At 40.1% G+C, this 16,590-nt stretch overlaps 1 protein-coding gene across 2 annotated transcripts in view; it reads right to left on the minus strand.

Annotated features, from left to right (window-relative positions):
- Positions 1 to 16,590, minus strand: part of SUSD1 (sushi domain containing 1) — a 113,057-nt gene that overhangs the window by 5,579 nt on the left and 90,888 nt on the right. For both annotated transcript variants that reach the window (XM_081067550.1, XM_081067549.1), the window contains exons 15-16: positions 9,904 to 9,943; positions 216 to 309 (exon numbers count right to left, since the gene is read on the minus strand). In XM_081067550.1, coding sequence (XP_080923676.1) covers positions 216 to 309; positions 9,904 to 9,943 — 134 coding nt within the window. The remainder of the gene's footprint in view (positions 1 to 215; positions 310 to 9,903; positions 9,944 to 16,590) is intronic.

The raw sequence follows: 16,590 nt of genomic DNA on the forward strand, positions 1-16,590 counted from the left end.
TGTGAGTGGCCCAGGCAGCCATCACTGACCCCACAGGACGGCATCACCCTCTACCCTGAAGTGCAGTTACATGCCTTTTGTCTGCTAGTGTCCACTGAGCCCAGGACAACCTCCGCCCACATCCCTTTGACGCTGCTCAATCCCAGCTGTTCTCCATGACTCCAACCCCATCCTCCCTCTGTTCCACTCATTTCTCAGAAATGGGTCTCACATACCACACTGCTAGGAAGGAGAGGAATGCGAGCACAACCACGACAGCCATGGAGACCAGCCCAACGCCCACCATCTGCTGCAGTGTGAGCGACGAATCTGCGGGACAGAACCACACACTGAACGCACCGTGCATAGAACACAGCCGTGCCTGGAGGCACCCCCCTGGTAACCCAGAGCTTGGAGCCACTTAACAAACCAGTCCAAGAATGCACAGAGCACCTCTTGCCCCCCCGAGTTGGCCCTGAGGCTACAGGGCCTCAGGAAAACACAGCTCCAGGGTATTTCTAAAAAGGAAGCACAAAACCAGGCCACATTCAAGTTCTAAGGGATGAAAACGCTGATTTTGTAGGTCTTACAAAGGCAGCCACTGTGTTGCTTTTGTTGGTCCTCTCTCAAGTCAATTACACTTGATAGACTTTCATGGGCAGTTCTCCTTTGCCTGGAGGAAGAAGTCATTCTGAAGCCATTTGGATTTTTGCTCCAAAAATGAGTTAGCTCCAGCAGTCAAATATAGCAAACAAATCATCTCTGTGGGATAGAGTCATCTGTCATTTTCCCTACACATCAACAAGGGTGGTACCTCTCTGCTCTGCTCAATAGGTTACCATGAGGATAAAATAAGAAAATTGATGTAAAAGCTCTTTGAAAGATACACGTATGTTCTACTTAGGCTGCATTACATGCCGAATCCCGGGGATCCCTGGTTATAAACTGGAGAACACCCACCTTTGAGTTGTACACCTGGGCTAAGTGAATCAGAGCATCATGTTCTAAACTAATGGTCTCATTTTAATTTGCAGAAACTTATTTAGCACTTACTAGGTGCCAGACACTGTTCTAATGACCTCTCCTAACCACCCAATGGGTACTATAATAAAGTACCAGGGATTAAAATAATAATAGTACACTGAGTACTATTATTACTATTCCGCTTTCACAGATAAGAAACTAAGGCTCAGAATGGTTAAGCAACTTGCCCGAAGTCACCAGCTACTAAATGACAGAGCCAGGATTCAAACCCAAACTGTCTGGCTCCAGAGTCTTTGCTTTTGATCTCGGCACCATGCTTTCCCAGTGCAGATCTGAGTTCGCTCTGTCTGCAGCAGAGTGGGCCCCGTGTCCCCCACCCCAGAAGTCAGGGGTGCAAGCCCAGACCTTTCCAGCATAAGCAGATTGATGGTGAGGGGGCCTCGGGCTGTAGTAGTTCAAGTTCCTCTTTGGAAGAACAGAAGTTTGTGTGCAATGGGCTTCCAGATATTGAAAAGTTCTAGGCTGCTGACTCTGCATGTATAAAATTAAAAATAAAAATACCACCAAGCCATGGAATAAATATACGGGAGCACAACCAAGTCCAAACTGTGACAGATGATTTGCTGTGGTTGTCACTGTTGGAATATCAACTGATTTCATTGTTCTGTACCCTCCTCTCAATAATGCCGCACATGTGTGCTTAGTCTGCCCCTCAGGTACTCCAGCACTGCCTTGGAAGAGCTGAAAACAGCAGAAGCAAAATGCTGTTACTGCAAAATGCGGACGTGAGGGCCTCAAAACATAGAGGATGTGTTTCCCTGGCAGGGAATGAGGCACATCTGAGAACAGTTCAAGCTATGGAACTTTTTCATCATCTAATCTGCCCTGTGCAATATGGTAGTTACTACCTGCAATATGGCTATTTAATCTAAATTAAAATTAAATTAAAATAACAATTTAGTTTCTCAATCACACCATTTCAAGTGCGCAACTTCAGGTCTATGTTTCAAATGCCCCGTAGCCCCGTGTCGCTGGTGGCTAGCATATTGGACAGCTCAGCCTCACCATCTCTCCACCACTGGCACTGCTGCGATCTCTACAACCAGGGTCAGAGCAGGCTGGTTCTACTGGAGGCTCTACAGAGTCGCGGGCACTGCCAAAGGCACACACCTCGTGCTAACGAGCCCTGCAAAACCCGTTACCTTAGAAAGCGTTGTCAGAGGCTTTCTAGAAACACATGGCTTGTATTGTTTGGCTACTTTTAGTATTCAGAAGAAAAAGGCCTTGACATTTTAAGAAGCCCTATTATAAAATGGAAGGAGGAACCGTGGCTAAAATAGAAATTAATACAGAAAAATAAATTAGGGGAGTGACTTGAATTACTACATATTAAAACAATACAGTGTCAACAAAGGAATGAATACATGGGAACCAAATAGAAAGCATAGAAAGAAACCCAAGTATATCCAATAATTTCAAAGCTTAAATACCGGAGTCAGGTTGTCCAAGCCTATATCTGGTCACCACCACTCCCTAACTGTGTAACTTTGGGCAAGTTATTCAGCCATTCTATACCTCATTTTCCCAACAGAGGGATGACGTAACATGGAAATGGTAACCATAGTATCCACTTTTTAAGTTATTGTGAGAAATAAATCAGTTAATACATGTTAGAACATTGTCTAGCACAGAGTAAGCAATAAGCAAATGTTAGCTATTGTTAATTATTGTTGTTTTATTACTGCTTCACATCACTGGGGGAATGATACATTATTTATAACTAGTGTTGAGAAAATTGGCTAACCATTTAGAGTAATTTTGATCATTAGAGCTTATACTATATACCAAAATAAAATCCAGATGGATTAAAGACCTAAATTGAAAACAAAGAATTAGAACAAAATGTAAGTGAATATATATCTAATATTAAAATAGGTTAAGAATTATTTTCTAAGCATATTTACTAATGCAGAAACCTGAAAATAAGAGAATGAGAGATCTGACCACATTAAAAAGCACACACACTTCTGTATACCAAAACTACCACAAGCAAGCTTAACAGGGCAAATGAAAAACTGGGTAAAATATTTAGAATAATTAAGCAAGCGGTTAACATACAGTGAGTGTTACAGATCAATAAGGAAAAGACAAATACCTCGATAGCAAAAGGAATAAGTTCTATGAAAAGGGAAATCATATAAAACATGAATACAGATGACTGATAAACCTTTGATCAACTGCTCTCTTACAAATAATAAAAATACAAATTAAAACAATGAGATGCTATTTTTATGTACTAAGTTCACTGGGTTTTGTTTTGTTTTGTTTTGTTTTTAAGAGAGAGAACAGCATTGGAGATGGTGGAAAGACGCTGGTAGTTTCCTGCACTACTTATTTTATCCAATCCACCCAGCATTCCTTCCAACTTTAGTAATCAATATTTTCTCTATATTTTTTCCTCTATAGTTTCATGCTTTATAAATTTTTAATCATTGATTGGTGAAAATATGGAACTGAAGATGACTGTGGGCAGTGACCCATGTCCTGAATATTCCTGGATTTGACATCAACTCATTAATACACAGAACTCTGCATAGTCATTCCAGCAGTTTCTAAGCTCACACACAGCCCCCATTTGCCCACATTATCCACAGGGCATTGTTAAGTGTTGGCTGAAGTCAAAATGCATTATGCCAGCCATCATCCCCTGATGAATTAATTAGACTCCGTGTGAGAAGGAAGGAGAGCGATCTGAGCTAATCTGCTCACCGCCTCCACGCTGACTGCCGAGAACTCTCGCTGCTCCTCCATGCTATACCTCATTCTCATTTGGACACACAGCCCTCTCTGGAGGATCTTGCCTTGCCTTGACTTCAAGTTGTCCTCATCTGTGCTTTGCAACATCCATCTCCCTTGTATGAAATTCCATGTTCTTTGCTCACCCCCAGTCTTCTTCCTTTTCTCCATCAAGATTTCTCATGATCACTTGCAGCGGTTTATCCATCTCATTTGCAAATTATATTTTGAACCTGCTAGAATGTGCGTCATCCAGGTCAGGAGACTGCAAGTTATGTAGAGCAGTTAGTTCTTCCCTGGCTTTCACATATCCCCTCACAAACCACCGGTACAGAAGTAAAGTAAGAATTGGGGAACGTGACTTTCTCTTGACCATCCACCAGCAGGACATCATTCACCCTGAGCAGTGAGCCCAACTCTTCCTGACTCTCTATACACAATTATTGGAAAATCATCTTTATTGAGTACGGGTAACGTGACTTGGGGTCTGGCTCCAGGCATGATTCTTGCTGATAGAACAGCTCCTGGTTATATGTCTCTTTGTCTACATTCTCTGTGAATCTGAGTCAATCCCATTCAGAACACTCAGGGTGTAGCCACAAAGGCTTCTTTAAGGACTTTCCCCATTAATCCCTGACCCAGAAATCTTACAACTGCCCAGTGTGAGTTTCATTTTTTAGAGTTTTGCCATCCTCTGGTTACCCTCCCTTCCATAGTCTCATGCCATGAAATCATGCTTTTCTTTCTTTTCTTTTTTTTCCTGAGTAACTTGTAGAATATTCTTTCAGAAAGCCAGGTGAGTGACTCCTATGTTATACCCCACATTCTCAGTGATCATTCTTGGAAAAGGGTAAATTCTTTAGGCTTAAACTCCACCATTGTCTTCGGACATCTCTGGACTTATCTTTAATCCTCCACGAATGGAAATATCACAGACACTGAAGAGCAAGTTAGAAAGACCCTATTCCTATTCTCAGACTTCGTGACTGCTCAGGGAGTTCCTATGGTTGTGGACATTTTTGCACGAATTTACATGAGCAGCGTCATTTCCTGAAAGCAACAATTCTATTCTCTAAAAGCTGCAAATAATTAGCACTGTGATTTCTAATGAGTGTGAAATTTCTCTTTGCAATTCTAGGGTCTCTTCACTTGAATTCCTTACAGGGTAGGAGATGGCAAAGGAAATCAAAGTAGAAAACTAATTTGGAGACAAATAAAGCCTGATGCATCAGCAACATTGTTCTATTACAGCTTCACAAATTACCATAAACTTAGCAGCTAGCACCCAATTCCTAGCTCACAGTTCTGTGGGTCAGCAGGCAGGCACTTTAGGACCAGGTCCTCACAAGGCTGAAATCAAGGTTTCAGGGTGGGCTACATTCCCCTGTGGAGGCTGTGCAGAAGAATTTGCTTCCAAGCTCACTCAGGTTACAGGCTCAATTCAGTTCCTTGCAGGTATAAGACTGAGGTCCCCATATTCTTAATGGCTGTCAGCCAGGGGCCACTCAGCTCCTACAGGCCACCCACAGTCCTACCATGTGGTCCCCTCTGTCTTCAAAGCAAGCAGGAGAAACCTTTACGTCAAGTCTATCTCTCCCTTTGAATCTCCAATTTTCCCTGTCTCTGACCTGTAGACCCAAATGTAAAGGACCCATGGGATTAGGACTGGTCCATCTAGTCAATCTCCCTATTTGGGACCTTAATTACATCTTCAAATCCATTGACAGCAATACCTAGAATAGCCTTTGAATGAATAACTGAGAGAAGGCGGGTATACACCAGGGGCCAGAAATTTGTGAGGCCACCTTAGAACCCTGACTACCACAATTATGAAGCTTTAAAATGACTGTGAGTGTGTACGTGCGAGTATGCATACATATTCACGAGTACATGTACACTGTAGGCTTATATCTTGATGTAGATAATCTCTGGCTTATTTAATTTGATAAATATTGCACCTACTATGCTTTGTTTTTCATCAAACTGTACTTCTGATTCCCTGGTAATCATTCAACCCAATTCCATAAATTCTGATTAAGCACCTAACGTGTGCCAGGCACTGCTCCAGCTCTTCAGATGCACTTCCTTAAGGGCATGAAATCCAATAGGAAAACACAGGTGTACCAGTTGCTCTAAAGTATGGCAGAATGACTAAAGGGGCGGGTGGGGGGCAGAGAGGGAGAAAGGGACAAGGGGGGGAGAGGGGGGGAGAGAGACAGAGAGAAAGAGAGAGAGAGAGACAGAGAGAGAGAGAGAGAGAGAAAGAGAGAGAGAGAGAGAGAGAGAGCCTGTCCCATTGAAGAAATAAAAAAAGCTTCAGAAAGGACGTGGTATTTTATTTTAATCTTGAAGAACAGGTGGGATTGTAATAAGCAGAGATTACTGGGAGGTTATAGGGCAATCCAGGTGGAAGCATGTATGCAATCGGATAAGCAAATACATTAAGGAGAGAGGGCAGAGGTCATACCCAGCGAAGAGCTGGCATATGGAGGAATGAGAGATGCAATTAGAAGGCTGTGTTGGTGCCAAACCGAGGCTTTAGAAACCAGGCTAAAAAGTAATGGAGAACTGTGGAAGAACAGTTGTGGGGAAATAATAAAATCAGTGCTGCAGTTTACAAATACGAGTCAGCTGGTGGTGTGCAGGCTGGAGTGAAGAGGGAAACCTTGAACACATGTGATGAGATAGGAGGCTTTGCCAGTCATGCATGCTACAGATAGAAAGGCCTACGCTCAGGAGTGAACACACCAATGAAAATCAGAGAGAAATGTCCAAGGTACAAAATGTGGGCTGAAAGAGAAAGAGGAGTAGTCACTAAGGACTCAGAGATTTCGGCCTAACACTGAGGAATGTTTCCTGATTATAAACTTACCATCTCACATGAGTCACCTTGCTTTGTGACTCAAAAAATCACAGACTCATAGTACTTTGTGGCTGGAAGGGATCTCACAGATCTCGGAAAGAAGCCATTGAGAATCAGCCAACTTAAATATAATTTCAAAGACAAGACATCGGGCTGATTAGTAGCAGGACTCGGGCGAGGAAGCCCAGGCCTCAGCAATTCCCATCAAACTGACTGCGGGTTCCCTTGTAACTATAACAAAGCTCTTTTGGGGCAGTTTGCAAAAAGTAAATAGCATAATTCATGACCGGGCAAAGGCAAGCATGAGCGATTGCCTGACATGAGTGAACTGGAACAATGTCTCCTTTCTGCAAAAGGAGACTGCAAGAGGTTAGTGCACAACCTAGGTAAATTATGTACATAGATAAATATATGCTAGAATTACCTCCAGAATTTCAACATAACCATTGGTTTTCTATTCAGAGCTTTCCAGTAGTTTGAATTCAAAGGTTCAAACTCTCTTTCAATGTTGGTTCTTAATTTGAGAGGGGGAAGAAAGCACTGCCAAAAGCCACTTAGATATTTCCAAAGGAAAATGCTTCCTGTTTAACTTAACCATAGTAGAATGCAGCAAGTCTCTGGCCATTTCTTCTATCCAGTTTGAGTGTTTGCCAGTCATGCCAAACAGTTGCTGAAAACTGGATTCTGGAAGCTATTGTTTCTGGTATACTTGTGCATGTCCATTTTTCTGATAAAAGCACCTCTTTTCCTTGTGGTAACCCCAACCCAAATGTTGGAATGTGGGGTTGTTTCTTGTGGACTTCATTAAACTCCAATAAAGGGAGCTTAGCCTATGTGGATGCAGAAATGTAACAGCATAAATCTTTGTTAAAAGAGGCCCTCACTTACGCGAAGTGAAATAGAGACAGACAAGTACTATATGAGCTTACTTATACATGGAATATAAAAAAGCTGAACTCATTGAAATAGAGACTAGAATGGTAGTTGCCATGGGCTGGGCGGTAGAGGAAATGGGGAGATATTGATCTAAGGGTACAAATTTCCAGGTACAAGATGAGTAAATTCTGGGGATCTAAAGCACAACGTTGTGACTATAGCTAACAATACTGTATTATAAATAAGAAAGTTGCTAGGAGATTTGAAATGTTCTCACACATCGTGTATATATCCATATATACCGAGGATGTCAAAAAATGTATACACATTTTAAGAAAGGAAAACTGTATTAAAATTGTAATACTCAAATATACCAATAACAAAAGATGAATAAAAGTCACATTTGACTTCTGCAATTACAAGAGGTGCTCAAAGTGGTTACCATCAGCGTCCAGACATTTCTTATTACGGCAAACTACTGCTTAAGCAACATTGACCAAAGTGTCCACTTGTATACATTTTTTTGGCACCCCCAGTATGTGGTAATTATGTGAGATGATGGAGGTGTTAACTAACCTTGTGGTAATCATTTTGCAATATATATGTGTATCAAATCATCATGTTGTACACCTTAAACTTATACAATGTTAGGCCAGTTATATCTCAAAAAGCTGGAGATGAGAGAGAGAGAGACAGACAGACAGACAGACAGACAGACTGACCCTCACCACCTGGCAATCCGTAATCCAAGATGGCTGACAGTCAGGTACTATGTCTTGCCTGATTGAAAAGCCAAGTCCTCCAACCTTACCGAAGTTGGTGTGAATAGAGATAAAAATATGAGAGATAAGGTTAGGGGATAAGCAGATGAATGTAGGAAGCCTAATTCCCCACTGGAATTCTCCTGGAAGCAGGGTTATATCAGCTCTTCCTCACCACCCCAGCCTATTGTTTTATGCTGCTATGAAGTAAGGGACAGGCTGTAAGGGGTTAAACTGATACTGTGGGCTAAAGGCAGAATTCCTCAGGCTGTTGCTAGGACTCATAAACCACAAGGGAAAGGTCATAAACTAGCTACAAACTAATGGAATTTCTGGGAATCAAATCCACTGGCTGCCTGCCTGATGGTTTAAAGAAATGTACTGCCAGGGAAATCCCAGCCTGGCAAACAAGGACCCGTCATTGCTCAGTCCCTCAGGCAACTCTCCTCCCTCCCCACCCCTGCCTGGATAACTGCGTGTAGGAAGCAGAAGGTTTAAACCGTACAGGACTCAGTAGAGCTCCTCCCCACTGCATCTGTTAGGTACACCTTTGAGGAAATGAACACGGGTACTCTCCCATCAGGAGACTCAGGAAAAGACTGAGGCAGCCCAACTGACTGATCCAGTGATGCATTCTGCTCCCAGGGATGGGGATACTTGCTTTTCCCATCCAGCAGGATGTGGTCATTGTTATGGGCCCCCTGACCACTGCACAGTACTCTATCTTTTCCTGCTTTCTAAATGAAAGTACGTATTGTTTTTCCTTTCATATTATATACTGTGGTTTGAGAATGGTTGAATTTGCCATTTAGTCATGGATTGCTAAACAGGCCATAAGAAGCACATCTGGATTTGATCAAGAGGAATGGACTATGCCTAGGAATCTAGGAGCTGGATGCAGTAACAGACCTACCTTTGAGTTACCTTCCACTAGGGTTCCACTTTCCATTGCATGGAGGATAGATAATTTCACTTTCTTAATGGAGGGTGTCTTTCTTAATAGCATACGAGTATGTGTATGTGTGTGAAAATATTAAGCAAATGGTTGAAAGCAGCGGACTGTTGAGGCTCTTTGTTTTGATCTGCCAACATGTTTTTTGTGCCTCTTTTCCTGACAGGGATCATGTCCCCATCTTGGTGCAACCCTGGTGGGGTTGTCACCACACGAATCTGCCCCCCAACTAGCCATACGAGTAAGCCCAAGACCAAGGTAGGCCAACACCATAGTACACCATCTCCTATTAACAGTGATTCATCCAACACATAACCTAAGAGAAAAGACGTTCCCTGAACTGAAAAACTTTCTGTTCCCACTGAGGTTACTAAGCTGGGGCAGCTGGGGCCCAACTCTCCCCACCGCACAGCTTCTGATCAAAAAAAAATGAGGCCAGCTCACACCTAGAAACAGCAGAGACAAGAGGCAGCCAGAAAGGGAGAGTCCCACTCATGGGGACGCAGCTGTTGTTCAGATTCCATAGCCCCCACCCCCCACCCTTTGCAGCTATGGCTTTTTGCTTCAACTAATATGAGATGGGTTCCTGTTACCTGTGACAATGTCAAAAGAAGTCTCATTAACATACAACTGATGCTACAGATTGGACATAGAACTAAGGACAGCATTCTTAGGCAGAAAAATGATTTTACCTTTCACCTGAGCCCAAACTGCACAGGAGCACCTTCTCACCTATAAAAGAAAAAAACAGCAATACATTTAACTCGGTGGCACCTGAGGTCAGTTTAAATAGCACAGTTTAGCCCTCCAAGATTCAGGGTTTTAGCTGTTAGTTTGGACTACAAGATCTTTGCAGTCTCATCTAGCTCTAACATATTACAACTTAGCCCTATGAGCACCAGGTGTTCAAGGGACTGCCTTGGGTAGCAGGGACACAAATGATCCCAGGAATCACTTCTATAGCTTTCTATAGATCTCAGAAAGCACACTCTGTGGGTAAACCACAGGCATGGCAGTAAGTTTCATTCCTCTTGCCAGCTCTGAGCAACTGGCATTGACTGCCTGCAGGACGATGTTGGAAAAGATTCTGAGGTCACATCCAGGTTCAGCAAGAAGTCATGGTGCATGTGATAGGCAAGGCTGGGAGAAGTCCTGATAAATAATAATATTTCATCCATCTGGATGATACTTACCCGGCAACCTCAGTTACCCAAAATGTACCCAAGAGCCAGGAAGAAAGCAAAAAGAACACATTATGAAAGTTCATCCGCAGTAGAAGAGACCCACAAACTCATGGAATGAAATACTTTCTCTTCTTCTCCCCCACTATTATTTTATGCATATTTGCCTGGTAAGAATGCTGGGATTACTGTCTATGATAAAATCAGCAAAATATTCCCCAGAGGAAACGGAATAGTAGGGGTTAGAGAAAGATCCCTCCAACTGCAATGGAGATTCTCTTTCAAGTGACAGGCTTAGCCATTCTGGTTTTCATTTTATTCAAAATTGAAAAAGAAATATCTATCCTGAAAAACTCTGGGAAAAGCTTAAAATGGGCATAAGGTTTTGAATGTGACTAAATTTTGCCTGATGCTTAGGCATCAAGTCCATCTAATGAAAGATAATATGCAAGACTAACCAGTGAAGGATGTATTTCAAGACATTGGGCAAGAAAAACAGAACTCCAATAGCAAGGCAGTAACTAAGGAACTGAGTGTACTAAAGAAAAGAAATTGGCAGGCCCGGGTGAAGAAGGGAACTCATTCAAATGAAGTGCCTTGATGAGATTTGTATTTTATAAAACTTTTTGTGGGAGCAGTATGAAAAAAGGAGATAGGCAGAAAAACAGACAGGAAGATGAGTTAGAAAATTCATGTTCACTGACTCTGGGTGGTGAACACACAATGTGATTTATAGATGATGTGATACAGAATTGTACACCTGAAATCTATGTAACTTGACCAACAATTGTCACCCCAATAAACTTTAATTTAAAAAAAAAAGAAAATCTTTCCCCTAGAACCAGAAAAAAAAAAGAAAATTCATGTTCAGACAAGACAAAGGCCAAACAGTGTTAATGAAGAAGGAAAGGAAAGGATGATTTTAAACAGCATTAAGATGATAGAATTGACACAATTTGATGATGGGCCGGACAAGAAATAAGAAAAAGGGAGGAGACAAGAATTATTCCTAGATTTCTGTCTTAGCAACTGGGAGCATGGTGATGCTATTTATTGGGACAGATACACAGAGGAAAAACAAAATGGGGGAATTGGAAAACTCACACTGCCTGATTTCAAGTTTTACTTACAAAGCTTCAGTAATCAAAACAGTTTGATACTGACATAAAGGGAGACATTCAGACCTATGGAACAGAATACGGAGCCCAGAAATAAACCTTTCCATATATGGTTTTCATTTTATTCAAATTAAAAAAGAAAAAACTCCTTCCATATATGGTCAAATGACTTTTGACAAGGGTGCCAAACCCATTCAATGGGAAAAGAAAATCTTTTTAACAAATAGTGATGGGAAAACTGGATATCCACATGCAAAAGAATGAAGTGGGACCCCTACCTAACAACAAATAGAGAAACTAAATCAAAATGGATCAAACCTAAATATTTGACCTAAAATTCTCAGAAAAAAACAGAGAAAAAGCTTCATGAAATTGGATTTGGCAGTGATTTCTTGGATGTGACACCAAATGCACAGGCAACAAAAGAAAAAAAGAGACAAATTGGACTTGACCAAAATTAAGAACCTCTGTGCATCAGAGGACACTATCAACAGAGTAAAAAGGCAGCCTACAGAGTGGAAGGAAAATATTTGCAAATTGTATATCTCATAAGGGATTAATATCTAAACTATATAGAGAATTCCTAAAACTCAACAACAAAGAAATAAATAACAACTTAAAAATGGGCAAAGGACTTGAATAACCATTTCTCAAAAGAAGATATACAAGTTGTCAAAAACACCCACATATGAAAAAATGTTCAACATCACTAATCATTAAGGAAATGCAAACCAAAACCACAATGAGATACCGCTTCACATCCATTAGAATGACCATTGTCAAAACAGAAAACAGCAAGTGCTGGCGAGAATGTGGAGAAAATCAAAGCCTTGTGCACTATTGGTGGGAATGTAAAATGGTGCAGCTGCTATGTAAAATAGTATGGCAGTTGTTTAAAAAATTAAAAATGGAATTACCATATGACTAACAATTTCACTTCTGGGTATATCCCCCAAAATTTGAAAGCAGGGTCTCCAAGATATATTTGTACACCCATGTTCATAACAGCACTATTCACAATAGCCAAAAGATGGAAGTAACCCAAGTATCTGTCCACAGATGAATGGATAAACAAAATGTGGTAGATACATACAATGGAATATTAGTCAGTCTAAAAAAAGGAAGGAAATTCTAACATATGCCACAACATGGATAAACCTTGAGGACATTATGCTAAGTGAAATAATTCAATCACAAAAAGATAAATACTGTATGAGTCTACTTACATAAGGTACCTTAGAGTAGTCAAATTCATAGACAGAAAATAGAAGGATAACTGCCAGGAGTTGAGGGAGGGATGGGGAATTGTTGTTTAATGACTATAGAGTTTCAGTTTTGTGAGTTGAAGAGAGTTCTGGAGATTGGTTGCATACCAATATAAATGTATTAGTACTACTAAACTGTACACTTAAAAATTATTAGGATGGCAAATTTTATGTGCTGTGTATTTTACTGCAATTAAAAATAAATGTTAAAAATAAATCACTGCTATAATGTTCTGGAATTATATGGTGGTAATGGATGTACAACCTTTTTAAAATTAATTTTTTTATTATTAGTTTTAGGTGTACAAAACAATGTAACAGTTTTGTGTAAAATGACATTTACACCCCTCACAAAGTGATAACCCCCTCTCCCAATCTACTATCCCTCTGACGTCATATACAGCTGTTAGAATTCCATGGACTCTATCCCTATGCTGTACTCCACATCCTGTGACTATATATATAATTAAATTATAGTTGACATTCATTATTATTCAGCTTCAGCTTCAGGTGTACACTGCAGTGGTCAGGCACCTACACCGTCCATGAAGTGGTCTCCCTAATGAGACAAGTGTCCATAGGATACCCTACAAAATCTTTACATTATTGATTACATTCCCCAAACTGTCTTTCGTATCCCTGTGGCAATCTTGTGGCTACTGATTGTGCTTTCTAATCCCCCCACCTTCTCCCTCAACCCCACCACCCTCCCATCTAGCAACCCTCAGTTTTTCCTCTGTATCTCTGAGACTGTTTCTGATTAGTTTGTTTATTTATTCTATTCTTTAGATTCCACATATAAGTGAGATCATATGGTACTTGTCTTTCTCTGTCTGACTTATTTCACTTAGCATAATGTTCTGTAGGTCCATCCATATCATTGCAAATGGTAAGATTTCATTCCTCTTCATAGCCGAGTAATACTCCATTGTATAAATGTACCACAGTTTCTTAATCTAGCTAGTCATCTACCGATGGGCATTTCAATTGTTTCCATGTCCTGGCTATTGTGAATAGTGCTGCAATAAACATAGGGGTGCATAAATTTTTCCGAATTAATGTTTTGCGTTTCTCTGGATAGATACCTAGGAGTGGAATTGCTGGGTCATAAGGTAGTTCCATTTTTTGAAATACTGCCATACTGTTTTCCATAGTGGCTGCACCAATCTGCAATCCCATCAGCAGTGCACAAGGGATCCCTTTTCTCCACATCGTCGCCAGCACTTGTTTGTTGATTTAGTGATGATAGCCATTCTGACTGGAGTGAGGTTGTATCTCATTGTGGTTTTTATTTGCATTTCTCTAATGATCAGTGAGGTTGAACATATTTTCATGTCTGCTTGCCATCTGTATGTCCTTTTTATTAAAATGTCTCTTCATGTCCTCTGCCCATTTTTTAATTGGGTTGTTTGTTTTTTTGGTGTTGAGTTGAACGAGTTCTTTTATAAATTTTGGATATTAACCCCTTATCAGATGTATCATTGACAAATATCTTCTCCCATTCAGTGGGATGCCTTTTTGTTTTATTGATGGTTTCCTTTGCTGTGAAAAAGCTTTTCAGTGTGATGTAATCCCACATGATTATTTTTAGTCTTATTTTCCTTGCCTAAGGGGAAATATCAGTAAAAATATTACTAAGGGTAATGTCTGCAAATTTACTTCGTGTATTTTCTTCTAGGAGCTTTATGGTTTCAGATCTTACATTGAAGTCTTTAATCCATTTTGAATTTATTCTTGTATATGGTGTAAGGAGGTGCTCCAGCTTCATTTTTTTGCATGTGTCTGTCCAGGTTTCCCAATACCATTTATTGAATAGACTGTCTTTAACCCAAAGTAAATTCTTGCTTCCATTGTCACAGATTAAATGACTATATAGGCATGGATTTATTTCTGGGCTCTCTATCCTGTTCCATTGATCTATGTGTCTGTCTTTATGCCTGTACCGTGCTGTTTTGATTACTATAACCTTGTAGTATGATTTGATGTCAACTATCGTGATACCTCCCACTTTGTTCTTATTTCTCAAGACTATCATGGCTATTCAGGGTCTTTTATGGTTCCATATACATTTTAGGATTATATGCTCTATTTCTGTGAAAAATGTCCTTGGTAGTTTGATAGGAATTGCATTGAATCTATATATTGCCTTAGGCAATATGGACATTTTAACTATATTAATCCTTCCTATCCATGAGCATGGTATGTGTTTCCATTTATTTGTATCTTCTTTAATTTCTCTTTTCAGTGTCTTATAATTTTCTGAGTACAGGTTTTTTACTTTAGTTAAATTTATTCCTAAGTATTTTATAGTTTTTGAAGCAATTATAAATGGGACTGTTTTCTTAATTTCTCCCTCTGATATTTTATTATTGGTGTATACAAATGCAACTGATTTCTGACTATTAATTTTGTACAACCTTTTGAATACACTAAAAACCATAGAATTGTACACTTGAAATGGGTAAATTATATGGTATATACATTGTATCTCAGTAAAGCTGTTTAGAAAGCTAAATAAATAAACAAACAAATAAATCACTACTGATTTTAATATGATGGTAACACTAATATATTTGAAACCCACAGGGGGAATTGCAATTCAAATATGCAAGTCCAAATATAAATTTTTTCAAAGCCCCTTCATCTCCTTTAGCAGCTAGAGAACAACACATGTTCTGTTCAGCCATATGAACAGGTAACAATGACATCACAGGAAAGTTTCCTATAAACTAGAATTCTTATCCTAACCTCCCACTTTATTCCCTGTTATGGACTGAATGTTTATGTTCCCCCCAAATTCATATGTTGAAGCTCTGACCACCAGTGTGATGGTATTTGGTGGTAGGGCCTTTGGGAAGTGATCAGGGTTAGATGAGGTCATGAGGGTGGGGCTCCCATGATGAGATTAGCATCCACATAAAATGAGAAAGATTGAGCTCACTCACTCTCCACCATGTGAGGAGACAGCAAGAAGGCAGCTGTCTGCAAGCCAGAAAGAGGGCCCTCAATAGGGAACCAAATAGGCCTGCACCTAAATCCTGGAATTCCCAGTCTCCAGAGCAGTGAGAAATAAATGTCTGTTGTTTACACCACCCAGACTATGGTATTTTGTAATGGCAGCCCAATCTGACTAATACACTCTTTCAGACCAAAATCTCAATCTGGAATAGCAGCTCTCTGACCAATTTTTAAATTATACTCATTTTGTACTGCCCGTACTGTGTCTATGACTAGACATGCCAAACCAGGGTTTCCAGGTAATTTTCCAACAAGAAGGCCTTGTCTAAGTCATAAAAACCTTTTGAACAAGTTCAGGGCAACATATTCTTGGTTTTAACCTTCCAGTTCTTAATTCCTACATTATTGTCACAAAACACTACTAGGTCTCTTTGCTGCAGTTCTTAAAAGAACTTTGCACAAGTTCTTAAAAGTACCTATTGGTTTTATATCAAGCATGATAATAGCACATTACACTTGTGTCTTATATAGAATTTAATAGTGCCTCAGTTTTAAATATGTGATGGCTCAAAGTCATCATTCAAGAGATGTTTCTATTAATAGTAATTAATTTTTCCAGTTTCAATGACCAACTCTTACGAATTTACACCAAACTTACAGAGTTCTCCTGGGCAACCATCACAGTGGTTCCTCCAGCACATCTTCCATCCCTGACTGCCTGATCCAGCGGTTGCTATTCTGTTTGTCCAGCTCATTATATTTATTTATTATATGATGAATATTTGGGTCTATATCTCATGAAAGAGCCACTGCTGGAAGAACACAGCTAAGGACAGAGGGGAGGAGAGGAGAACCTA

This window comes from Rhinolophus hipposideros (assembly GCF_964194185.1).
Source record: "Rhinolophus hipposideros genome assembly, chromosome: 11".
NCBI classification, from domain to species: domain Eukaryota; kingdom Metazoa; phylum Chordata; class Mammalia; order Chiroptera; family Rhinolophidae; genus Rhinolophus; species Rhinolophus hipposideros.